Below are 27,785 nucleotides of genomic sequence, written 5' to 3'. Positions count from 1 at the left end.
AGCATCACCCCAAGCACAATTAGTGAGTCTGCAGGAAGCTGCAGTCAATCTATGGAGAAGAGGATGAACTTGGATGTTTGTTTAAAACATGGGTTTTGTCACTGTAGAGATGCAAAGAGATCCTAAACTTTTGACATCTTTCGAGCAAGAAAAATCGTAAGCATTAACTGCATAAAACCATCACCCTTGGAGTGATTTTTAAAAATCAATCACACATACTCCAGATAGACGTCTAAAATTGTTTTGAAGATAAAATGTTTAAAAAGAGGCAGGGAAACTTAGCCAGGAACAATGTCATGAAAATAACAATAGCACATAGAGTGCTTGCTACCTACATGCCAGGCACCATTCTAAGAGTTGTATATGTATTAACATATTTAAGCCTCACAATAACTTTATAATATAGGTAATATTATCTCCATCTGACAAGAAACAACTAAGGCAAGGAGAGAGGATTTTCTCACAGTTATAAATCCAGTAAGTGGTTAAGCCAGGATTCTGTCCCAGCAGTCTAGCTCCAAAAGTCCATGCACTTAATTAACCACCAGACAGCACTACTTATCCAAACATTAAGCAAACAACACCATGCCAACTCAGCTCAAAACTCCTGTTGAAGGATGAAGCTCAGTGAATGGTGGAAATCTGGGGAAACTGCTGTACTGTAAATAGATAAACAAATTTGTTTGGGGTTAAAAGTGTAGCCAGGCTGAAGAAGGTAAACTTCATCAAGTGATAATGTCAAGAAATAGTTCAATGCGTACCAAAAAACACTTGAACAACTGGTTGAGTGGCGGAAAATTATGGGAAGCCCAAACTACTGTGATCATTATTTTTACTATATAATAAAATGAAAACACCATGAAAGCATTTAAGAATAGAGGAAGACTATTGATTCCCAGGAGTATGGAGTACTTGAGATTCAGTTTCTTTGTTTTCATGTGATTTAAATCCCAGTGTTTGTGGTTAAAAAATATTTTCCTCGGCCGGGCGCGGTGGCTCAAGCCTGTAATCCCAGCACTTTGGGAGGCCGAGACGGGCGGATCACGAGGTCAGGAGATCGATACCATCCTGGCTAATACGGTGAAACCCCGTCTCTACTTAAAAATACAAAAAACTAGCCGGGCGACAAGGTGGGCGCCTGTAGTCCCAGCTACTCGGGAGGCTGAGGCAGGAGAATGGCGTAAACCCGGGAGGCGGAGCTTGCAGTGAGCTGAGATCCGGCCACTGCACTCCAGCCTGGGTGGCAGAGCAAGACTCCATCTCAAAAAAAAAAAAAAAATATTTTCCTCTTCACTGGAGAAAAAAAAAAGCCCTTTGATGAATATTTTCTTAAATAAAAACAGTGTCTCATTAGACCTCTTTCTGCCCATATGACAAAAGCAATTTGACCTTTAAGGAAGAAGATAAATTTCCAAAATTTCCACCTATATAAATATAGTCTAAAGACACTGCATTCTGCCATTTATGTAATCTGCAGTGCCTGCATATTTGTGCAGTACATAACCTACATCTGGGTGTCCCTTTCCCAGAGGCCATGCATGCCCTTACCTAACTCCAGACCTTTTTTCATACTATATGCCTGACTTGTCCTTACCTTTTCTTCTCTGCCTAGTACTCATCATCCTTACAACTTAGTTCAAATGTCAGCTCCCCTGAGAAGCCTTTCCATGTACAGTTAATCATTCCCTCTTTTCATTGGCACAGGACCCAGTACATTAATTTTTAGGAAGCTCGTGCTTTATACTGTCAGTTGAAGAACAGGAAATAGTGAGGCTGTGATGACCATAATTAGACAATTTGAGGTATTTTCAAAGAATAGCACATCTTTGGGAAACATAGGAGAATGGCAGTTCAATCCAACAAATCCTAAGTGTTAACTATATGCAAGCCAGCACTATGGGAAGGAAAACATTCAAGACTGCTTTGCAGAGATAGTTATGCAAATATACACAAGGTGTAAAGTAAATCAAAGTTAACACAAAACATCAAGAAATATAATTCAGAATGAAATGCATGATGCAGAAAATACCTTATAGAGCCATAAAATGTTTTGTTCTGATTTTGAATTTGCAATTTTTAAACAATATTTTTATTCACCTAACTAATATTTAACAAATATGCATGGACTATAAAAACAGATTTGCTGGTAGACATAGCCATGAATTCACACTTTAAAGATGGTTCACATCCTTTATAATTCATACTGTTCACTGCATTCCATGGCTATGACTAAGCTTCTGTCTGAAACTTGCATAAATATCCTTGTCTGAACACAATTCTTTTAAAAATTACACTTCTCACTGAATTATAGATAAGGAAATATAAAAACACTAAGCAGGAGCACCATAAAAGACTGATTAACTTCATTAAGTTGAAAAATGAATAGATGTAAGCTGTAGTTAACACAGACCCAAAACAAACACAAAAGATAATCAATCATCTGAAATCCTTTTAAAAATAAGATTTCTTTTTAAAAAATCAAGTGTAATTAATCAACTTAAAACTATTACTCGGATTTTTAAAGGTACACACTTATAAACCAGAGAAAAGATCAAATAAAACTCGGGAAATTTAATTCTCTAATAGTAGTTTTAATACTCAAAGGAAACAAAGGAATCTCATTTTTATAGGAATGCATTTCTCTTCTATCCTGCAAAGTCTCAGAACCCCACAAGCACTTTTCTTCATTTTTATCACCTTCTGACAACCCATAATAAAGCATTATTAAAATACAGTATTAATTTCTGAAGGTATACGAGGCCTGCTACATTAAAATGAACATCAACACTAAATTTTATAATTCATCAATGAGTATACTCATACCATGACAAACTGATGGTTTAGAAGCTGCATCTGTCAAGTTTATAGGAGAAACTTAGCTAATAATACACTAAAACTGCAGCCCACAATGCTGCTAGCATTTTGTCTACCATCAAGTTTAAGAAACAGATTTCTGGGAGAAAACTTTAACTCCTTTTCATGGCAGATCAACACCTTAACATAGTATATCATCTCCACATCCACTTCATTTCGGCCCCTGCTGACTTTTATCCATCACTCCAGTCACACTGAACAGATGGATGCCTGACCTCTCCGTGGATCTTTTCACAGCCTCTGAACCTTTTTCTCAGGCGGTTCTCAGCCCAGACTGCCTCCACCCACCTGGTAAACTCTTACTTATTCTTCAGGGCCCACTTCAAAAGCCTCCTCTTCAAGAAGGCATTCCCTGGCCCTTCAAGGCAAAACTGAGACACTCTGTTTCACAGTTCTAGAACAATCTCTATCACCATGGATTGTAGTTATGTGTTTTTATTCTCACTGCTATCAATGAGGCTATACAGACCAGAGGATTTCACACTATCAAATAATGAGAACCTAGTAAACAGGGGTCATCGGCTTTTCTCCTGACCCCCACATTTAAACCAAAGTAGCACTCCTATTATTTGCTTTGTTTCCACCCATGTAAGATTAAACAGTCTAGCAGACCAGATAGCATATCTAAATAAGAGTTGCATGATCACATGTATTAATACTTCTTCCTTAGTAGCAGTGAAACAGCTAACATAGATAGTGATACAACTTGTTAAGTAACAGCATACATCTAAATCTTCCCTGAATTTGCCCCAAGTCTTGGTCCTTAACATTCAGAGATCTGGTTCATGCATCCATCTAGAGGTATATGAAGTATTAATCATGTCCCCCATCAATCCACCCTAATTACATAAAAGGGAGCTAATGAGAACATGAAGAAAAGAGAACACAGACAATTGGGGGATGGGGGAAAGAGGGGCGGTATAATTTTTTTCCAAACTTTTAAAGCAAATGCTTAAAAGACAAAACCTTATTTACAAAAGCAACAGAAAGACAATACTTAAGCATAAACTTAAGTTATATTCAAAACCTACAGGAAAAAAACTGTAAAACAGGGGTGTCCGATCTTTTGGCTTCCCTAGGCCACACTGGAAGAATTGTCTTGGACTACACATAAAATACACTAATGCTAACAATAATGAGCTAAGAAAAAAAAAGTCACAAAATAAATGTCATAATGTTTTAAGAAACTTCACGAACTTGTGTTGGGCCACATTCAAAGTCGTCCTGGGCTGCATGCGGCCCATTGGCCACAGGCTGGACAGGCTTGCTATAAAACATTCCTAAAAGACAAATGTAAAGACAGCCCTTGTTCTTGGTTGGGATGTCTCAACACCATCAAAACGTTAGCAGTCCCTGAGTTAATATATGAAGCTAATACACTCCCAATAAAAATACCAAATTTTTTTTTCTTTTGAGACAAAGTTTCGCTCTTCTTGTCCAGGCTATAGTGCAATGGAGCGATCTCGGCTCACTGAAACCTCCACCTGCCAGATTCAAGCGATTCTCCTGCCTCAGCCTCCCGAGTAGCTAGGATTACAGGCATGTGCCACGACGCCCGGCTAATTTTTGTATTTTTAGTAGAGATGAGGTTTCACCACTTTGGCGGTCTCCAACTCCTGACCTCAGGTGATCCGCCCGCCTCAGCCTCCCAAAGTGCTGAGATTACAGGCATGAGCCACTGTGCCCAGCCTAAAAATACCAACAAGATTTAATTTTTTAATGGAGTTGATACTTATGGAAAAATAAATATACAATAGCTAAGAAAACACTGAAAAAAACAGGCTATAAAGAGGGAGTAGCCCCATCAGATATTAAAACATACAAAGCGCCTTTATAATTAAAATAGTGTGTTATTAGTGTACAAATGAACGGACCAATGGAGCAAAACAGAGAAGTCAGAAATTACAAATGGAATTTATTATAATGTCAGTATCTCAAATCTTTTGGTTAAAGACAGCCTTTTATTTTATTTTGATTTTTAGAGACAAAGTCTCACTATGTTGCCCAGGCTGGTCTCAAACTGCTGGGCTGAAGGAGTTGCCTGAGTTGGTCTTGAATTCCTGAGCTTGCCCACCTTGGCCTCCCAAAGTGCTAGGATTACAGATATAAGCCAGTGCACCCAGCCAAAGATAGATTTTTTAAGTAAATGGTGTTGAGACAAAAGGATAGCCATTTAGAAAAAAGTCAAATAGTATCCATTCCTAACCCAATAAAAAAGAGTAAATTCCAAACAGAGCAAAGGTCTGAATGTAATAAATGACACACATATGGAGGAATTATTCTATAACCTGTTATGTAACCCAAGTGCAGATTGGAAAAAGCTTTCAGATAACGACTTTAAACAAAAACAAACAAACAAACAAAAAAGGTGTTAGGCTAGGTGTGGTGAGTTATCCCAGCAAACCCAGCACTTTGGGAGGCCAAGGTAGAAGGATTGCTTGAGCCCAGGAATTCAAGACAAGCCTGAGCAACATGGCAAAACCTCATCTCTACAAAAAATACAAAGCTTAGCCAAGCCTGTGACATGCACCTATAGTCCCAGATATTCGGGAGGGTGAGGTGAGAGAATCAACTGAACTCAGAAGGTCGAGGCTGCAGTAAGCTGTGATCGCACTACTGCACGCCAGCCTGGGTGATACATGCCTGTAATCTCAGCCACTATGGAGGCTGATGCTGGCAGATTGCTTAAGCCCAGTAATTCAAGACCAGCCTGAGAAACACAGCAACACCCCCATCTCCATAAAAAATACTTAAGTTAGCTGAGTGTGGTGGAACGTGCCTGTAGTGCCAGCTACTTAGGAGGCTGAGGTAGGAGGATCGCTTGAGTCCAGGGGACAGAGGTTACAATGAGTCATGACTGTGCCACTGCACTCCAGCCTGGGTGACAGACCAAGACCCAGTTGTTAATTAAAAAAAAAAAAAAAATTTGATAAACTTATTACATGAAAAATATTATACAAACTGAATGGCATCAAATACAATAAGTCAAATTGGTAGAAAAATATTCACAATATGTATTACAGGAAAAGTACTAATATTCCTAACATATAAAGAACTTTTAACAATTAAAGGAAGGAGAGGGCGACAAAGCCCAAACGCCCTCATGGTAATAATGATGGTTGTACAACTGAATTATATTTTTGAAATGGGTGAACTTTGCAGCATATAAATTCTGTTTCATTAGTTATTTTTTAAAAACCTATAGAAGAATAGGTTAAATATTTAAAAGAAAATTCACCCCCCAGAAAGATATAAAAATAGTTTATAAATATATAAAAAGATTAAACTTCACTCAAAAGAGAAATGCAAATTAAAACTACACTAAGATTCAATTTCTCACCCATCAGAATGACAAAATTTCAAAAGCTTGATACTATACTCTGTTGATGAGGATGTGGGGAACAGACTGTCTCATAAATCATTGGCAGGAATACAAACAATCCCTATGGAGGAACACAAGTAATAATTTCAATCCAATAATCCCACTTCGAGGAATTTACCATGAAGACTCACCTTCCAACAATACAAATATATATATGACACAGCTAACTGTACATTGCTGCATTATTTATAATTCAAGCTACTGGAAACTACCAAAATGTCCAAACATAGAGAATGGTTGAATAAACTCTGGTACATACATAAAATACAGTACCATACAGTTGTTTTTAAAAAAAAAAGAGAGAGAGAGAAAAATATCTCCAGAATATTTTAAGTATAAAAAGCAAAGAATGGAGATATACACTAAACTACCTTTTGTGTAAAAAAATGAAAATTACAAAACATACACACATCTGCTCATCTTATTAAAAACACAGGAAGGATAAACCAGAAAACAATGAAATTGGTACCCTATAGAGGTAGGGGGCAGTTAGGATGAAAGGGCTAAGACAACAGGTTACAGGTGAGTAAACTCTTATGTAATTCTGACTTTGTGAAGTATATTAATATCCCCCATCAAAAAATGCAATTATATCAACAAAGATAGTGGAAAAAAAACTAAAACTGAAAGCATACGGAAACAAATGAATCCAACTGTATTTCAAATGAATAAAATAATCACACTGAAAGAGCAGAAAAAAAGAACCAATCCAAGTAACTTATGAATACAGTATTGAGTACACACCCTTGTCTGGGAGCAGAGGAGAGGAAGAGGAAGGACTGAAAACAAATCCTAAGCCATTTTTAGCAAGTTGGTTTGGGGGTGGAGACAATGGTATGAATGGAACATTTCTGAAATTATTTTAAATAATTGTAGGATTAAGCAAATGAGAAAATGTGTTATTGATAGAAGTCAGGATTCTAACTGTGGAAGAAAGGAGATAAAATATAGAGTAGAAGAAAGCAAGGAAGAGCCTTGGAAGAATGACCTGGAGTTAAAGAATCAGATGTGAACACATAACATCATGTGTGCATGCTTATACTTCCTAGCTCTGCCACTGAAAAAGCTCAGAAGCAATGAGACCATGGTAGCAATAAACATGCCTAACATCCAGAGCCTACTAAAGGGAAGCAGAGCTCCTTTGACAGATGACTAATTTCAAGGGTAGGGCAGGGAAAGTATAAAATAAACCTGGAATATTTTGTTGGAACAGAAAATAAAGGAGGTACTCAAAAAAAGTCATGAGCACATGTCAAAGGGGCACAAGAAGTAGCCAATGGGGCTCCCAGTGGCCATATCTGGAACAACTTTAGCATCAACATAATCACAAGGAAATAATGAATTATAAATCACTGGAGAAAATAAGTATCAAAGGGCTCATACTGATTATATAAACGTCAATATATGTGCAAAAGGGAAAGCTCTTCCTTACAGATGCATGCCAAGTGTCAAATGATATATGTGGAAGGAGTGCTAGTATTGAACAATCATCAATTTGCAAATAACATAGTGAAGATTGTTTTGAGCAAGAACCAACAACAGATGCTAAATCTTGTAGGAAAATTTTAATGAGAAGCAGAGTATTTACATGATTTTAAAAGGTTCTCCCCATAGGCTGCTTATAAGAGGAAAAATAACTACACTATGGAGACAATTAATGACATTTTCACTGACTGATCAAAATCAACATCAGCAGCAAGGGACAGACAAAGGGGACTATGACTATGAGAGCCTGAGAAGGACATCTCACCACCTATAGAGTATTCTGAGCAGACATGTATATCCTGAACCTAATTGTAAGGAAATATTAGGCCAAAATGAAGAACATTCTAATAAAAAAAAAAGGGGTGAAGAGGCTCTATTGTCGAAATATGCCAATGTCATATAAGACAAAGACTGAGAAACTAGATCAAAGAGAGTAAAGCCATATGGATGGCAGATTAATGTATTCCATCAGTACCAAATTTTCTAGCTTGATATATGTACTGTGGTTAATAAGATAATGTCCTTATTCTTAGTTTAAAAAAAAAAAACGAAGCTTTTAGGGGTAAAAGAACTTAATGTATGCAACTTACAATCAAATGTAAGTTTTCTGAAAAAACAACTACATTATTTTCAGAAAAAAAATGTAGAGAGAATCAATGACAAAGCAAATAAGGCAAAATGTTAGTAACAGATGAGGCTGAGGGTGTATAAAAATTCTTTGTACTATTTTTGTAAACTAACCATTAGCTTGAAAGTATTTTCAAACACAAAGTTAAACAGAAAAGGCAAATCTTACATTTCTTAGTGCTTCATAAACAGCTCTAAATGCTGGTTGCTTATCGTCATGGTAAACACCTCTGTTCCCATGAAGAATAAAGATTCCTTCTTCTTCTGCTTCTTGGCAATTGCTTCCATATATACAATGATCTGGTCGATAATTCCAATGACACGGAAAAACAAAAAGGCTTTCTACATAAAGAAAAGACCAGACAATGAAGCAAATACCCCTAATTCCACAAATGTAACATTATGCAAAACTTTTAGTTAAAAAATACAGCTCTTACAAGTAAGAATGAATGAAAAATGTTTGGCATTTAGATCTCTTCCAATTAAAGCAAAATTCAAGAAAAGTTTTACTCTGTCTTAAACATAAATAGCAATAATCATTAATATAAGACAGAATCAGATAAGTGCATGTTTTCCGTTTTCACTCAGTATTATCTGTGATTTTTTAATGCAAATAAAAGGAATAATTACCTGGATTATGAAAAAACATGATATTCAATAGATCTTGATCACCCCATGTGATGTTCAGTTTGTATTTTTTAAGCAATGGCATAAGTATATCTCCCCATTGTAGTCGTACAGTTGTCATATCGTTCTGTTGATAAAAACATTCAAAAGATATTACAGTAACCCACAGTAACCATGACAAAGCCACAAAGAGAAATGCAAACTCCTCACAATATCAAGTGACATTTCCAACCCTAAATGTGAGAAGGGCTGTCCAGTAAAAGAGAAGATAACAAAAGGAAGTTGTATGTGGCAGTGATAAAACTAGTAAGTCAGGAAAGAAAGCGAAAGTAACTGTATCCTTATCTTAAAATGAAGATAGTTTTGGTACCTATGTCTGTGCCTACGTCAGAGTTGTTGATGATTAAAACTGTTAATATATAAATGTAAAGTGCTTGGAATAGCACCTGACACGTGGTAAATATTCAGTGTTAGCTATTATTATTTTTTTTACCATGATGGCTATTATTCTCAGATTGATTTGCTTAACTTTTATAATTGGCAGTTCAAATAGATCATTCTGAAATTGATAAATCAAGTTAAAAAATGCATACACAACTAAAGTTTAACACTAAAAAACAGTATGATTGACAAAAATTAAGGCTGCAGAGGGAGTGGGGAAAATGAACAAAGCAGCAGAAATTTATGAGCTTTGTGTCTACTTGTAGTAAAAAATTCTCACAGACAACTGGCCTTTTTATGATGGATTTTCCTATCCAAAAACATAGTATGTCTTCCTACTTATTTAAGTGTTCATTTATCTTATTACATTTAAAATATATATATAATGTGTGTATATACATATATACTGCCAATTTCTTTCAAGTTTGTTCCTATGTATACTATCTCTTTTGAGAGGATTCCATTTTATCTTCTAAAAGGTTGCTACTTGTACATTAGAAAATGCAAGCAAAGAATTCTGTAAAGAGGCACCATGAATGACATACAAAGTCAAAGAAGATTTGCTAAGGAAAATAACTGGGTCTAGTCTAGCAGATGTATGCAGTCCCATAAACTCTCACCATCCCAGAGGTAGGCAAGCTAGGACTGGCATCTTTGGCAATATTACGACTGCACTCCAAGAAAGAGACCCTAGTCTCCTGATGCCTCTCATACTATGGAAGAGCTGACACATCCACCCAACCCATTTTAATGACTGTAAGTTTTGCTATCAGAATTACAACCCTGCTAGCAAAAGTATTTTCCTATTCTTGGATATCAACTAATTGGCATATCAACACTGTTTTCAGGAGGAGACCATACTAGGTTACTTAAGAAAGAACTCCTGGAGGCCGGGCGCGGTGGCTCAAGCCTGTAATCCCAGCACTTTGGGAGGCCGAGATGGGCGGATCACGAGGTCAGGAGATCGAGACCATCCTGCCTAACACGGTGAAACCCCATCTCTACTAAAAATACAAAAACGAGCCGGGCGAGGTGGCGGGCGCCTGTAGTCCCAGCTACTCAGGAGGCTGAGGCAGGAGAATGGCATAAACCCGGGAGGCGGAGCTTGCAGTGAGCTGAGATCCGGCCACTGCACTCCAGTCCGGGCGACAGAGCGAGACTCCGCCTCAAAAAAAAAAAAAAAAAAAGAACTCCTGGAGTCAGCCAGCACAGTAAACAGTTTGACTCTCCTTTTAAAAGCAGCAATTTCTGTATTTTAATTTTCAACCCAGCCAAATTAACTACATATCCTTAATGTTTATAGTAGTTTTAATAGGTTGAAGTTTTTCAGGGATATAAATATGTCACGCAAATAATAATTTTACATCCTATATAATTTTTTATACCTATTTCTTTCACTTGTCTAATATGGGAGCTTGTTATTCCTCCATGCTGAGAACCGCTGTTTAAATATTACTTAATAGTTACAGTGCCAGGCACAGTGGCTCACGCCTGTAATCCCGGCACTTTGGGAGGCCTAGGCAGACACATCACTTGAGTTCAGGAGTTCGAGACCAGCCTGGGCAATATGGTGAAACCCTGTACCAAAAGTATAAAATATTAGCCACGCGTGATGGTACACGCCTGTGGTCCCAGCCACTTGGAAGGTTGAGGTGGGAGGATCACTCGAGTCTGGGAGGTGAATGTTTGCAGTGAGCCAAGATCACATCACTCCACTCCAGCGTGGGTGACAGAATGAGACCCTGTCTCCAAAAAAAAAAAAAAAAAAAAAAAATTATGGTAATATTAACAGATATCCTTATCTTCATTTTAACTGGAAAGCTCCTGTTTAGCCATTAAGCACAATGCTGCCTTTTGAAATAAGATAAAAATATTATACCAATAATCCATCAATTTGTATTTTGTTTTTTTTAAAATAAAGCAGGTACTGAATTTAATGCTTTTTCAGATACTGAATGTAATGCTTGCTTTTTTTAATGCTCAAAACTTGTTATTTGAAAACCCAAAGTTAAATACTTAAGGAAGCAAGTAACTGAGTCCAGTGAGAACCTGGTGTTGGAAGGGGTAGAATTGAATACTGGGCCTTTTAGATCTATGTGACTCTTTTAAACTATCCAGAGTAAAAACCAGTATTCTTCATAGTGCAGTTCACAGAGTGTGCTAATATGTAAATTTTTTCTATGTCCTCAATAAGATTCAGTAATTAAGTACAGAAATTAAGAGTAAGATTTAGAAACTTTTACAGCAAGTTAATAGAATAGTTTTATGTCTACTTATTTTTCTAGCAATCTATCTTTTACAAAAGTATTGGTTCATAACATACTGAAAATTTTTTAAAAATTGATCCTTTGACACAGTTTGAGAAACATTGTTATAAGCTACTGTATAATTTATAGTAAATTCAGTGATGATATCAACAATCTATCCTTCAAAAAAGAGAAGGCCAGATTTCGTGGGAAAAAAAAAAAATCCACATACTTAAATTGATCTGCTACAATTGTATTATCCTTGTGTGAAATTTCTTAGAACACAGTAAACAGTAATTATAATCAGAATTTTTTTTAATCTGGAAAACGACTAAAACAAGTTTTACTTAAGGAAACAATTTGAAAAGATAACTCTTAGAAATAAGTCATTGAGTATGTTAAGGAAACATTCTTAGGATCTGAAAAGAAAAATATCAATTACACAAGGACAAAAACCAGCAACACTTTCAACAGGCAGAACTGGTGGAGCCCTTGTACAATACCACGTTAAAGTCTTCAAGTGATTCTATCTATTCAAATATACAGAGAAATATAGATATATATATAAATTTTAAAAATCAATATAAATCAAATATATATATTTGAATATATATCCTACAAGAAATGTATCTATTCAAAGAAAATCAATGAAAGACAAAATTAAGAGGCCAGTGCAGTCTTAGGAAAAAAATTAAAAGGGAAAAAAAACCTTAAAGAAAAAAGTCCTATTAGAAAACTATTTGGAAAAGAAGAGATAACGCTAGTATATTGTCTGCTAATGATATAACCTAGACTATCCAAGACAACCAACGAAAAGCTATGAGAAATGAGTTTAATAAAGAGGCATTACATATAAAAGGAGTTCAAGTGAATAAGAAAGAGAAAACCAAGAAGTGGGCAAAGGATATGGGCAAGCAGCCATTCACAAAAGAAGAAACAGAAATGGCTACAAATTATAAGAAAAGATTTTTAATCACACCAGTAGTATAGTCAAGAAAATACAAAATTTAAAATATATTATCAGCCATACAACTACATATCCATACTAAGTACACACAAAAAAAGAAAATAAAATCATCCATTCTCCACATCATACATACATTAAAAATGTGATTATGTGTAATGACATAGAAGTCAGTCAACTATATATTTACTAAATGAAAAAAGCAAGCTGAAAATGTATAAAAGAATCCTATATCTAAATGCTAATACACACATATGCTTGTTTCAAAATACTTTTTTTTTTTTGGAGATGGAGTCTCACTCTGTCGCCCAGGCTGGAGTGCAGTGGCACAATCTCAGCTTACTGCAACCTCCACTTTCTGGGTTCAAGTGATTCTCATGTCTCAGGCTCCCGAGTAGCCAGAATTACAGGCACCTGCCACCATGTCTGGCTAATTTTTGTGTTTTTAGTAGAGATGGGGTTTCACCATATTAGCCAGGCTGGTCTCGAACTCCTGACCTCAAGTGATTCACCTGCCTCGGCCTCCCAAAGTGCTGGGATTACATGCATGAGCCACTGCATCCAGCCTCAAAATATACTTTTTAAAAGGTCCAAAGAACACACAGCCAAGTTTATAGTGTCACTCTGGGTGGAGGCATGAAAGTGTGGAGAGATATGTCAAGAGGAGATCTTTTTATTCTACAATGAATTTTTGAATATTTATAAGCATAATTTAGTTTCATAACATTTAAAACAGAAAATGTTCTAATTTTACAAAATTTAGCGAACCTATGACCAAATACATGTATGTTACATTAAGATCAATTAGTTTCATTTTTTAAATTAAGCATGCTTTGAAAATGAATGGACTATCATTATCAGCCTGTCCTATACATACATATAAAATTAAAGAGCATCCAACAAAAAAGTGGGAACTCATCAATTCCCAAAGATTAGTTACTTCACTTTAAAAAATCCTTTGGCAAGATATACATTGTTATTATTCTGCTCTCATAAGCTATGTACTAACACAAGAAAAGTCTTCTATCACATACATCTTACAAATATGTAAAAACACTGTAACTACTTCACACACAGTGTTCTCTTTTCCAGTATTTTTCAATAATTCATTAATGGCCTAGTTTCTAAAACCTTCATCTGACTCTCCTTTGCTAGCAATTATCTATCAAGTTGCTACTTTATGTCAGACACCATGCTAAATATTCTTAATAAAAAGCTGTACAAAAGCCACATCCTGCCCTCAGTAGGTGGAGCAAACAGACAAAAAAATACAAAGTAACATATAGAAATTTGAAAAGGGCAAAGTAAACAAACAAAAGATTCCCACCATGTCTAATTTATACTCTTTGGTTTTTCTCTAATAAACAGGAAAAGGTTAAGAAATACAGTAATACATCTTTTAGAAGGAGAGAAAATAAATACCCTAATAGGGATTCAACACTGCAAATATGATTATGCAAAATAGAACATAATAATTTAATCAATGTTATTCATTGTCTAACAAATATACAATTATGAGATTAAAAATTATATGCTTTTTAAAAAGAATTAAATTAATTTTAAATTAAATTAAATATTTATTTAACTAAATAATTATTATTAAAGTATTTGAATGTACATTTTTTTATTTTTATTTTTTTCTTTTGAGACCAAGAGTCTCACTCACACTGTAGCTCTGTCACTCAGGCTGGAGTGCAGTGGCGTGATATCAGCTCACTGCTCCCTGGTTCAAGCGATTCTGTCCCAGCCTCCCAAGTAGCTGGGAATACAGGCATGCACCACTGTGCACAGCTAATTTTTTCTATTTTTAGTAGAGATGGGGTTTCACCGTGTTGGTCAGACTGGTCTCACACTCCTGGCCTCAAGTGATCTGCCCACCTCGGCCTTCCAAAGTCTTGGAATTACAGGCGTTGAGCCACCATACCTGGTCCTATTTTAACTTTTTAATATACGTAACTATAATACATCAAGTTGGAAATGAACAGCCATGAGTGGTAAGAACCAGGTGACAGCAAAACAAATAAATAACTTAAACTATGACCTTTGTCCTAAATTTGTATTGTGGCTGTACATGGGTTAAGAACCATGAAGCAACAGTCGTGAATCTGTATAAAACAGTTTGGAAAGCGCTTATAAGTAACTCAGTTATATTGCTAAATTTCTAAAATTTAAGACCTGTGCTAGAAACTGTAGAACTGGCAGGAAAAAAACCAGGACAATGTTTGCTATAGATATAGAGATCAAGAAAAATAAAAATATATGAGAAAAGGAATTAAATTTAATAAATTTTGTAGGACCATCTCGACAATCCTAAGTATAATAATAATATTTGAAAACGAAGCAAATCTGAGTATGTTCCAAGGAGCAAGAATAGGGTTGTTTGTAACACAGGTGTGAAGTAAATTATACCTGCTGAATTAATGTACAACCAATCATCTTGTATTTTTTTCATAGTCATTAATGTGCAGAAGAAAAAAAGGTTTGAAAGTTTAGAAATTATTCCAACCCCCATAACTACATCTCTAGGTAGTTTAGAACATGTCACAGAAAAAAAAAAAAGAAAAAGGGAAAGGGAGAAACTATTAAAGTATTTATGAATCATATTTAAATAAGTAATAGGTAAGTAAAAAAACAGTAAATCTGGCCAAGCGCAGTGGTTCATGCCTATAATCCAGCACTTTGGGGGTTTGAGGTGGGAGGATCACTTGAGGCCAGGAGTCAAAGACCAGCCTGGGCAACTCTTTTTTTTGTAGAGACTGTTCTCTACAAAAAAGTAAAATAAGAATAAAATAATTGTAAAAACAATGGATTTGAACTATACAGCTATTTTTAAGTTGTAATCAAAGGCTGTTATATTATCTCTATAGTTCTTTGCAACACTAAACTTCTATTAATTTCATAAATTTCAAATGCAGTTAATGAGAAGTCACATTATTTTTTTGCAGATAATCTTACAGCACCATCTTCTGGTATAAGATCACTGTGCATAGTCTAACAATCAGAAAATAACAATCATGTTACTATCCTAGTTTTATTATATTTAGTACAACTTTACAGTACATGAAATTTAAAAATTCAAGATATAATAATAAACTTGGTAACCAAGGAGAGATGTTCTCTGTTAAACAAGAGCAGAGGTTACCTAACACTGGGCTTATTAATGCAATCAGTTGTGGGAGACAAAACTAAATTTAAAACAGAATTTTAAAAAGGTTCGGAAAAGGGAAAGCTAAAAAAAAAACTAAGTTTACCAGATCAACAGAATAGAACAGTGACCGGTAATAGCTGTCAGACTTCTAAGACTGACTTCTAAGTTTTTAATAAAACTAAATTGAAAAGCCAACAATTTAGAAGGTTTTTAGAGAAATGTTAACTACCCATATTAGTGACTTACCTTGAAATACTTCCTTCTCATTCGAGTCATATTCATCAACATAACTCCAGAGTTTACTCCAGTTTTTCCATAGTATGGATGCCTAGCAAAGCGATTATACCATCCTATTCGAGGTTCCTCATGTTCTGGTGCCATTGCAGCAATTTGTGTGGAATTAAATTTCTTTAGTAAAGACCAAATATCATCAACTGGTCGTAAAAAAAGGACATCAGTGTCGACATACAATAGTGAATCAACTTCTTTCAGGATTAACTACAAAGAGAGATATTTGAATGATTAACTATAATTCTATTTTAAAAAGAAACATAAAAGCACCTCTAATTGTATAAGATACATCTAAGAGATTAGCTAATTTATATTATTTTAAGGTAATCTTTCCTAAATCTGTCATTTTTAACAACAGCATATATATAAAGATACTATGCTAACCTTCACATTAACTTTCAGAGAAGATATTAAAAACAAACCAAAACATATACTCAATTACAAAAATTGAGAGAATATAAAATTGAGAGAATAAAAAATTGAGAGAATATAAAACAAATACTCAATTATAAAAATTGAGAGAATTATAAAAATTGAGAAGATATAAAAACAAACCAAAACAAATACTCAATTACAAAAAGTGAGAGAATACCAAATCTTCAAAGATCAGGGAGGAAATGTTTTTCATAATGGACAATAACATTAGCTTAGGTAAATTTGTATCTTGAATCCTAATTTCCTGAGATAAATACAGAAATAAACCAATACAAATAAAGATCTTCTGAACTTATTCCTCTTGATCTGTAACACTGGCATCTTTACATCATTTCAGTTTCAACTAGTAAGTGGTAGAGCCAAACTGGAACCCAGACAACCCAGATTCAGAGTCCATGCTCTTATTTCCAGGCTGTCTCCCAATGAATCAAAGCAAAATGTGCACCTAGCAAGGGTAAAGACTTCACTTAGAAGAAAGACTGGCTATGTTGCCCTTTCTAAGAGATAAATCTCCAACATGTGCCTTCCCTGGGGAATTTTAAGGATAATTATTATTTATTTTATTTTATTTATTTATTTTTTATTTTTTGAGACAGAGTCTCACTCTGTCACCCAGGCTGGAGTGCGGTAGCGCAATCTCAACTCACTGCAACCTCCATCTCCTGGGTTCTAGCCATTCTCCTGCCTCAGCCTCCTGAGTAACTGGGATTACAGGCATGCACCACCACACCCGGCTAATTTTTTGTATTTTTAGTAGAGACAGGGTTTCACCATGTTGGTCAAGCTGGTCGTAAATTCCTGACCTCAAGTGATTCACCCACCTCGGCCTCCCGCAAGTGCTGGGATTACAGGCGCAAGCCACTGTGCCCAACCAAGGATAATTTTTCATTTCTGCCTTACCCATGAACTTTAGATTCTGACTCCTACAAATTTAAATTTACTGCCTATCCTGGTCTATTAGTAAGATTCAATAAATAGGTGAATCTAAACCTTTTTAGTTAAGAATATAATAGGAGCTTGATCCTAGTTCTGCTATTTTTCAAAGCTGCTACTTCCTCCTGCAACTAAAGCCATCACCTTCATGAGCAGCTACTAGGCTGAAATCACCTCATTCCTCCCTTATCTATCAGCTGATTTAATATCAGGCTGGGGAAAAAAATCTGATGGTTGACTGCAGGGCCTGAGTAGGGAAAGTACACTTGGTCAAAGACCTCAACTAAAAGGGAATCTGTGGCCAGGCATGGTGGCTCACACCTGTAATCCCAGCACTCCGGGAGGCTGAGGCAGGCAGATTGCCTGAGGTCAGGAGTTCAAGACCAGCCTGGCCAACATCGCAAAACCCTGTCTCTACTGAAAATACAAAAATTAGCCAGGTGCGGTGGCACATGCCTGTAATCCCAGCTACTTAGGAAGCTGAGGCAGGAGAACCGCTTTAGTCCGAGAGGCAGAGGTTGCAGTGAGCCGAGACTGCGCCAGTGCACTCCAGGCTAGGCAACAGAGCAAGACTCTGTCTCAAAAAAAAAAAAAAAAAAAAAAAAAAAGATGTGTGTGAGGGGATGGAATCTGTATATCTGTCTCACTTTTCTGAGGGGTGGTGAAGTGAGAATTGTTTTTAATAGCAACATTCTACATCTGTGTCACATCTGTTTACAGATTACTATACTGTTAGCAGAGTAGGAAGAACCTGCATAAAGCTTCAAGTTCAATGCTGGGAGCCACTACCAGCTGGAAATCAGACATATGGTTAAATAATAATCACCTATGTATAGTTCTGATTGCTTTCAGGTGAAGAAGGCATTGGTACAGTTTACATTAGTTCTTTTCATGCATCTATTTTAAAGGAAGAAAAACTCAGCAAAAAAGTTTATCACTATAAAAAAATAAAGCACCAATTTACCTAAATCTGGTTAAAAAGATTAGAAGTAACAGTAAAGTATGAGGTCAATTTGACAGGTTTCAAGTAGTTCTTGTACTTAAAATTTCATTTAGGGATTTAACTAGATTACATCATTAAATGATCTGGCAAATTTCATATAACAACATCAATAATAAACTTGCTAATAAAGTGCTAACAAGTGCCATGGTGCCAAGTATTAATAAAGTGCCATAACAAAATGGTAGAGAAATGGCCATAACCTCACGTCTTTCCTTCATCTCTTATTGTTTTTTCAATATATTTGTGTGATTATTTAATGTCTGTCTCTCACATCAGGTAACAAGCTCTATGAAAACAGGAAACCTGTGTATTCTATTCATTCCTACATACCCAGCATTTCAATATAGATGACTAACAAATACTAGGCACTCACACCTTAATTAAATGACACTGCAATCATTCAATATAAAACTTACTTAAAATAAAACCTACATGAAGTATCTAAAACACATTTTTTTAACCAATCTTAATCCCTTATTTGTGTGCTTTTTACAATGGAAGAGAAGATCCTAGGATACAACTTTTTTTTTTTTTTTTTTTTTTTTGAGACGGAGTCTCGCTCTGTCACCCAGGCTGGAGTGCAGTGGCCGGATCTCAGCTCACTGCAAGCTCCGCCTCCCGGGTTTACGCCATTCTCCTGCCTCAGCCTCCGGAGTAGCTGGGACTACAGGCGCCCGCCACCTCGCCCGGCTAGATTTTTGTATTTTTTTAGTAGAGACGGGGTTTCACCGTGTTAGCCAGGATGGTCTCGATCTCCTGACCTCATGATCCGCCCGTCTCGGCCTCCCAAAGTGCTGGGATTACAGGTCTGAGCCACCGCGCCCAGCCTGGATACAACTTTTTAAGGCAGAGCAACAAAGATACTGCTTAGGCAGACATGTTTATCAATATTATAACTTAACCTTACAGATATCCTGGATGCAATAAACCATTTTCTTAATAAGCTAGGGATTGCCCTAATCCACTTAGCAATAAGAAGTAACTGAAGGTTCTTCCCCATAATTTATATACTTTCCAGAAACTTGTGTGCTTCTTAAATTCAATATTTCTACCATAAGTATTCTCTATGTGTTTAAGCTGCAAAACTGTATTTAAGTATCATAATGGTCTAAACAACTGTGAATTTTAAAACTGCGTAAAATCAAATCAAAATTAAAGACGTAACCTTGCTTCAGAACATTTGTATATAAAAAAAGAAACAAAATCAAGGTTTGTCACCATAGAACACTACCAAAGAACAGCCCCACTGAATAAATAGTTCCCATTTTCCCTTTGAGTTCATATGCCTTAAATTTGTTTCTGTTTAAGTATCAGCTACAATAGATAAACTGGCTTGGTATAAGACACAAATTGCTATTTAATGATGCACTCTATCTCATTTCTCAAACTCTAAATGCTGCCTACAAGCTGAAAGTGATAACGCCACTGCATTTCTGCTGGCAAAAGACTTGGCTCCATTAAGACCTGGCAACCTCTATTCTTTCTTATAGATAAAAGAGTTCCACACAACTGAATATATTTAACTGGTATCTCAACAGAAATTACTAAAAATTTTTCATTCTTAACAGGGTTTTTATTTTACTTGTTCCATAGGAATATTTTTTCATGTTTAAAAGGAAAATAGTACCCATATTGATTTCTATTTATTAATTTAATTATTTAACTGGAATTATATGTAACTCTTCAGAGACTCATATGTGTAAAAGTCAGGTTCAAATTTAAAAAAAAAAAAAGGACACTGGGGGAAAAAACTTACCGGCAAGAACAATCTCTGTGAAGCACATGGTTTAAAGAGTTTTTTCCACTCTGCTGCATTCTCACTTGGAAAGGTTATGGGGTATAACGTATAATTAAATGTTTGTAGAAATGACCACCTGTCAAGCTAAAACAATTAAAAAAAAACAGTATAGTTTCACCCTCAATTTTCTCTGTAAAATCATAAAACAACAGATTATAAAACAAAACAGCTAAAAATTAAGATAATACACATTTTATGCTGTAAAATTAAGGGAAAGATTCTTCTGTTCCACCATGGTATTTGTTTTCATTTAAAATATAAAAATCAAAATAAGATCCTGGAAAGACTTTACCATTAAGATCTGAAGCATAATGAAAGTTATCAGGGTCCAACTCCCCAAATCGGAAAGGTGAAAGACCCTTGCAAATTTGTCTTCCTCAGCTTTACCTAATGTGTAAATTCTCTTAACCCATTAACAAGCTAAAATCAGAAAAATTAAGCACTAATTTTATTACTACCGTATATATGACAGATGCTTCCATTGTGAAACTAGTTAAAAAATATTTGTCCATCAATTCATAGCTTTAATATGCCTGAATATTTCTGATAATAAAATATTCTGATAAATACATAGCCAATGCCAATTTTTTAAAAATTACTACAAAAAGCAAAATATATCTGAAAATCTAAGATGAACATGTTTACACTTAGTACCCTAAGTAGATTTCAAGATACTAAATTGTTTCAAATCTAGTTTAAGTAGTATCTCTCATTCTTATTTCAACAGAATTACTCATTCAAATTTCCTAAAGAGCAGAAAGAAACAATCTATGGGGGGAAAAACTAAGTAGTTTACATACAGGCTGAATATGATCTCTTTTGAATTATGATTGTGTTTAAGTCATTTTTAAAACAGTATCTTCCAACATAGTTTAAGGGAATGCCTTTACTTCCAACACTCTGCTTTGGTGTCTCTAATTATTTTATTTTATTTATTTTATTTTATTATTTTTTTGAGACAGAGTCTCACTCTGTCACCCAGGCTGGGCAGTAACATGATTATGGTTCACTGCAGCCTTGACTTCCCAGGCTCAGGTGATCCTCCCACCTCAGGCCTCTCAAGTAGCTGGGACTACAGGTGCACGCCACCACATCCAGCTATCTACGAATTATTTTAAAATACTAGCACTGTAATTTCCCGGTTCCACTTATTAATCACTTAAAGATCTTTTCAATACCAACTTCAAAATAAAATCTTAGTCACTTTAACATATAACAGTGTTCTTTCATGTACTAAAAGCATGTTCCATAAAATATTTGATATACTTTCATCAAAAGCAAAACCAAACATTCTCAGTGATGATTACAGTCAAAGGAAAACTAAGTTTAAAAATATAGTATATGTTACACAAACAATTAAGCCAGGTGTAAACACAACACAGAGGCTGCATCTAAGATAATGCAATACATGTTTTACTTTTCTATTATATTTTCAAATATTTCCATAATTGGCAGCAGTCTATGACTATTCTCTTAACCCCAGGACAAGATTAATTCCTCAGTATTTTAAAAAACAATTCAGATAGAGACCAAGTTCACAAAATTATCTAACAAAAATACAGATACTAAAAATATTTAAGTAAAAAGGTATACTTTCATATACCACTTAAACAGTAAGAAAACTTTTATACCTTTTAGTTTTCTGCCAAAAACTAAAAGGTATAGACGTTTTTGGCAGAAAACTAAAAGAGCTAAGCTCATAACTAGTATTTTTGCACTAAATATGCAAAATGAACTGATTTAACCTGAAAAAACATCAAATATATTTTTTACAGTTAGACCAAGCATAAAAATCCAAATGAATTTAAAAGCTTAAGTGGATAGATGTAAACAGACGATAGAGAGGGAGGAGAGCAAAAATATGAATGATCATTAGCATCACCTTTACCACCATCTCAGAACAAAAGGTAGTGAGATTTCAGGTGAATTTTCTTTTTCTTATATGCTTTCTTCTGCCTGTATCTGTTCTCTTATTATACTGTACAGTAATATTTTGTTGTTGTTGTTAAGGAAGTTACAAGGCTGACCTGATTAAAGAGTATATATTCCATTGTAACAGCTAGGTACGGTCATATGACTAAATTCAGACCAATGGGATACTGGCAGAAATGTCACAATAACTTCTAGACAGTACCCTTAAGAGAAGGATACTGCCCTTTTTCACTCCCTGTCCTCATGTTGAATTGAATATGGGTGCATTGGTTGGAGTCTGAGTAGTCATCATGGACCATCAAGCAGAAGCCTCATGTTGAAAATGGCTTAGCCACAGTCAGACAAGGCCAGAGTATCTGAAGATAAGAACTGCCATATAATCCAGACAACCTACTTTCATGGGAGAGAGAAATAAACTTAAATCCTGTTTAAGCCACTGTTATTTTGGGTTTTCTGCCACTGTTGCCAAATTGATTTTAACTAATACAAAACCAAAATAAATAACTTACTTATCAGAACCAGAAGCCACTTCCCACCATATTATTAATCAAGAATTCTCTCCCCTCAAAACAGGATTAAAACCTTTATATAAGCTCTGATTAAGGCACTCCCAAGGAAAGGATATAGACAAAATAAATCATAGGACTTCTTAGTCAAAGCATCCTGGAACTAGAGTCACTAAAATAAAACCTCCATGTTTCACCAGGACTTACTTTTAAGTAGCCCACTGCCGTTCAAAAATGAACCTTCCTCTTTCACCTTAGATCTGGACTCAGATGGAAGTGGTTCAAGGAGCACTCCTCACTTTAAAAGGGCGGTGTTACAGAACAAATATTTTTGTGCAGTGAAGAAATAAAACAACTGATATGGTATAGCTCTGCGTTGCCACTCAAATCTCATCTCAAACTGTGATTCCCACGTGTCGAGGGAAGGACCTAGTGGGAGACAATTCGATCATGAGGGCTGTTTCCCCCTTACTGTTCTCGTGATAACCATCAGTTCTCACGAGATCTGATGGTTTAAAAGTGTGGTGTTCTTTCTTTCTCTCTCCTGCTGCTGCCATGTAAGACATGCCTTACTTCCCCCTTTGCCTTCCGCCATGATTCTAAGTTTCCTGAGGCCTCTCCAGTGATGCTGAACTGTGAGTCAATTAAACTTCTTTTCTTTATAAATTACCAAGTCTCAGGTAGTTCTTTCTAGCAATGTGAAAACAGACTATTACAACAACATTCTATTATAGTATATTATTAAATATTCAACTCTACAACCTTGACTATGTCTCAAATACTTACTCTGTCTTTAAAGCTTTGATGTAGCTGATCTTCAGCAAAAATATGGAACTGAAGAGGTTTCATGCTGAAAATGATAGCTGACTTCAACATGGTCATAGTTTCTTCCAGTCTTTCACCACAGGCAACTACAGCTAGATGCATTTTCTCAACAGGCTGTATTTTCAGACTGTATCTAATTGGAAAGAAAACCACATTTTCCAACAGTTTTAGTATATGTTTACAACATGGTACTTCCATCATGTTCAAAAAGTGAAGTTCAAGGCCAGATGTGGTGACTCACGCCTGTAGTCCCAGCTACTTGGGAAGCTAAGGCAGGAGGATCACTTGAAACCAAGAGTTCAATGCTGCAATAAGCTATGACTGCATCACTACACTCCAGCGTGGGCAACAGAGCCAGACCCTGTGAAAGAGAAGAAAGAAAGGACGAGGATGGAAAGAGAAGAGAGGGAAAGGGAAAGGGAGAGAAGGAAAAAAAAAGAAAGAAAGAAAGAAAAACTGAAGTTCAAAATTTTTATTTATAACTTTGGGAGGCCAAGACGGGCGGATCACGAGGTCAGGAGATCGAGACCATCCTGGCTAATATGGTGAAACCCCGTCCCTACTAAAAACTACAAAAAACTAGCCGGGTCAGGTGGCGGGCACCTGTAGTCCCAGCTACTCAGGAGGCTGAGGCAGGAGAATGGCGTAAACCCGGGAGGCGGAGCTTGCAGTGAGCTGAGATCCGGCCACAGCACTCCAGCCTGGGCGACAGAGCCAGACTCCGTCTCCAAAAAAAAAAAAAAAAATTTTATTTATAAAACAAACGAGGCCAAGTCTGCAATCCCAGAGCTTTGAGAGGCCAAGGCAGAAGGGTCACTTCAGCCCAGGAGTTCAAGACCAGCCTAGGCAACATACTGAGATCTCATCCCTACAAAAAATACAAAAATTAGCCAGGAGTGGTGGCATGTGCCTGTAGCCCCAGCTACTCAGGAGGCTGACGTGGGAGGATATTTTGAGCCCAGAAAATAGAAGCTGCAGTGAGCTGTAATTGTGCCACTTTACTCCAGACAGAGCAAGATCCTGTCTCGAAAAAAATAATGTATTTATTTTAAAAATAAGTAAAGGGCAAAGGTCAAATTACAAAACATTTTTAAAATGTTGAATCAATCATGTATTTCCACACTCTCAACCAGCTCTTCTCACCATTTTCCTCCTTTCAAACTACAGAACACACAAAAAATGACTCCTTTCTCAAATCTCCCAAGAATACATAACGAGTACCATTGTGGCTGCCAGTAAATAAATTCATTCATTACTATGCCTTAGGAAATTAGAGCTTAATTCTCTCAAAGAATCCACTGAGAAAGGTTGATTTGAGGTCTTTCATTCAATTTTTTAAAAATATTGTTTTTTTTAAAAAAAACCTTAAAAACATTCTTACTTCATCTGAAACCTCTCCCCATACCACCTCTCACCAACCAACAGTTCACTGTAAAGCAAACTCAGTCATAATTTCATCCATAAATATTTCAGTATTACATCCAATCTTAAACCATGCTGACTACAAGAAAAAATTTCCTTCACATTAATAATACACATTCAGTCCCATTTACCAAATATCCAGCAAGATGTAAACACTTCTAAGATGGTCTAAAACATGCTGGTCGAACACTAGTACGTCTTTAGAATCTACTTCTAACACAGAGCAGCAGTGTATACCAACAGGCTAAAGTAACCTTTAATACCTCTTGCTTCTGCTATGCCACTTCTTTCACATGTCTGGTGTTAGCATAAGCTTCGGTCTTTTTACTTTTTCTTCTTCTTTTTAGAGACAGGGTCTCCTCACTCTATCACCTACGATGGAGTGCAGTGGCGCATTCATAGCTAACTGCAGCCTCAACCTCCCAGGCTCAAGCCATCTTCCCATCTCAGCCTCCCAAGTAGCTGGGACCACAGACGTGCACCATGTCCAACTAATTTTTTTTTTTTTTTTTTTTGTAGAGATGGGGTCTCACTATGTTGCCCAGACTAGCCTCGAACTCCTGGCCCCAAGGGATCCTCCCACCTCAGCCTCACAAAGTGCTGGGATTACAGGCATGAGCCAGCGCGCCTGGCCAGCTTGGGTCTTTTTAAAACTCTCTATTATTTTCCATTGACGGTAATTTGAAACAAGCAATGTCTCTTCCCTTGTTTGTACCCTCTATCCTTTGCCCTCTTTTGTGCTGAGCCCATCAGTTCATAACACTGAAACTAATGATGAAGGGGAGACTTAAACTATCAGTGGGGGGGAGACTATCTACGCTTTCTACGTCTATAAAGCGGGGACATGAATCCAGTTCATCTCAAAAACAGTGGAAGCCACAATGACAAGTTAAAAACTAGGCAATAAAGACACAACAATTTTTAGAGAATTCTAAATTACCTCATCTTTCTAGTGACTGCCTCCAGATCCTACTTCTCTCTACAGCATCATGATTTAAGAATCATTAATGGGCTCAGATTGCTTTACTGGCCCATAGCTAGATCTTGCCCCAAAGTCAAAGGCCAAGAGAAGATTTTAAAAGTAAGGCATGATAGTCATATGCTGTTTTGTACAGCATCAGCTACATACACAGATAAGAAGTATATTAAACCTTAAGAAAAAACAGCCTCAAAGCCGGGTATGGTGGCTAACACCTGTAATTCCAGTACTTTGGGAGGCCAAGTCGAGAGGAGAGCTTGAGGTCTGGAGCTCGAGACCAGCCTGGGTAACATAGCGAGACCCAGTATCCACACACACAAAAAAACTAGCTGGGTGTGGTGGTGCACACGTGTACACCTAGCTACTCAAAGGCTGAGGCAGGAGGGTTGGTTGAGTCCAGCAGTTTGAGATTGCAGAGAGCTGTGATCATGTCACAGCACTCCAGCCTGGGAGCTGGGAGATGTCTTAAATAATAATATACCCAAATGTTTCTCAAGAAAAAAAAAATCCCTCTAAAAATCAGTCTCAGGAACTCCTCCCATGTATTTTAGCAAGGATCGTTTTAGTCACACTGCCAGCACTCCTTTCACCAATTTCTACAGGAGTACTGTCAACTACGTCACATTTCCTTTTCTGTTTGGGATCCTTCTGAGTGAAAGTATTATATACAGTACAGGCTCAACTCCTAAACTAACCACAAAAAACACAGTTAAAATATGTCTCTGACAACCACCCTACCCCTAGACCCGAAAGACAGGAAAATCAATTGCAACTGGAAAAAAATCTAAAGTAAGCTTCTACATGGTAAGAAGTGATAACTAAAACCTTCTAAGCAGTTATAGGGAAGCAGTCATTCAAATTATGTTGGCCTCAATTGAATCGCGGAATCATGCCAGGGTCTACAAAAATCTTTCTTTTGATCACAATATGAACAGGAAAAAAGTCAATGTGGATTTAAAGAAATGTAATAGAAAAGGAGATTTTAAAGTCAAACTTATTTTTCTACAGATATACGATTAGAAGAAATTCTTCAGATGATTCAAAGATAATATCTGAGGGCTCCCATGGTGAAAGCTGGCATAACCTGCATATGAAAAGTGTGACAGTAACGAATGATAGCGTATTAAATTTATAAAGTGAACCCTGGCCGGGCATGGCGGCTCACATCTGTAATCCCAGCACTTTGACAGGCCGAGGTGGGTGAATCATTTGAGGTCAAGAGTTTGAGATTAAGCTGGCCAACATGGTGAAACCCCGTCTCTACTAAAAATACAATAATTAGCTGGGCGTGGTGGCACACACCTGTAGTCCCAGCTACTCGGGAGACTGAGGCAGGAGAATTGCATGAACCCAGGAGGCAGAGGTTGCAGTGCTCTGCGATCATGCCCCTGCACTACAATCTGTGCAACAGAGCAAGACTGTTTCAAAAAAATAAATACAAAGTGAACGCATCAGTCAAAAAATGATATTAAATAAAGGGGTAAGGAGAGAGAACTCTTCTTTTTTTAAAGATGAATACCAACCAATAAATGCAGAAGAAATGAGAGAATTATAAAATTCACTATTTTGCAATCACCACTGTAACAGATAATCTAGACAAATATAATCAGTGGATGCTAAAACTACATACTAACAAAGTATTTCCCCCATATATTATACAGGAGATAAAAGTACTGGTACAATGTAGAAATGCAAGAACATCACCTTAACCTTGTGATCAAACTTAATATTAAACTTATGGCTTCAGAAGTCTCCTGATAGCATGCCCAAAGAAGAACAAAGTATCCCATGCAGTAATCGTGCCAAAAATCCTCTAATAATAAGTTGACAGCCGGCAAATCAAAATTAAGGGACATTCTGCAAAACA

At 36.4% G+C, this 27,785-nt stretch overlaps 1 protein-coding gene across 2 annotated transcripts in view; it reads right to left on the bottom strand.

Moving 5' to 3' along the window:
- Positions 1-27,785, bottom strand: part of GXYLT1 (glucoside xylosyltransferase 1) — a 61,445-nt gene that overhangs the window by 7,072 nt on the left and 26,588 nt on the right. For both annotated transcript variants that reach the window (XM_033222415.1, XM_033222416.1), the window contains 5 exons: positions 23,479-23,650; positions 20,213-20,338; positions 16,041-16,292; positions 8,999-9,122; positions 8,538-8,710 (listed from right to left, as the gene is read on the bottom strand). In XM_033222415.1, coding sequence (XP_033078306.1) covers positions 8,538-8,710; positions 8,999-9,122; positions 16,041-16,292; positions 20,213-20,338; positions 23,479-23,650 — 847 coding nt within the window. The remainder of the gene's footprint in view (positions 1-8,537; positions 8,711-8,998; positions 9,123-16,040; positions 16,293-20,212; positions 20,339-23,478; positions 23,651-27,785) is intronic.

This window comes from Trachypithecus francoisi, unplaced genomic scaffold (assembly GCF_009764315.1).
Source record: "Trachypithecus francoisi isolate TF-2019V2 unplaced genomic scaffold, Tfra_2.0 Lachesis_group11, whole genome shotgun sequence".
In the NCBI taxonomy this organism is placed as follows: domain Eukaryota; kingdom Metazoa; phylum Chordata; class Mammalia; order Primates; family Cercopithecidae; genus Trachypithecus; species Trachypithecus francoisi.
The sequence above is the reverse complement of the archived record's forward strand: the minus strand, read 5'-3'. Positions and strand labels throughout refer to the sequence as shown.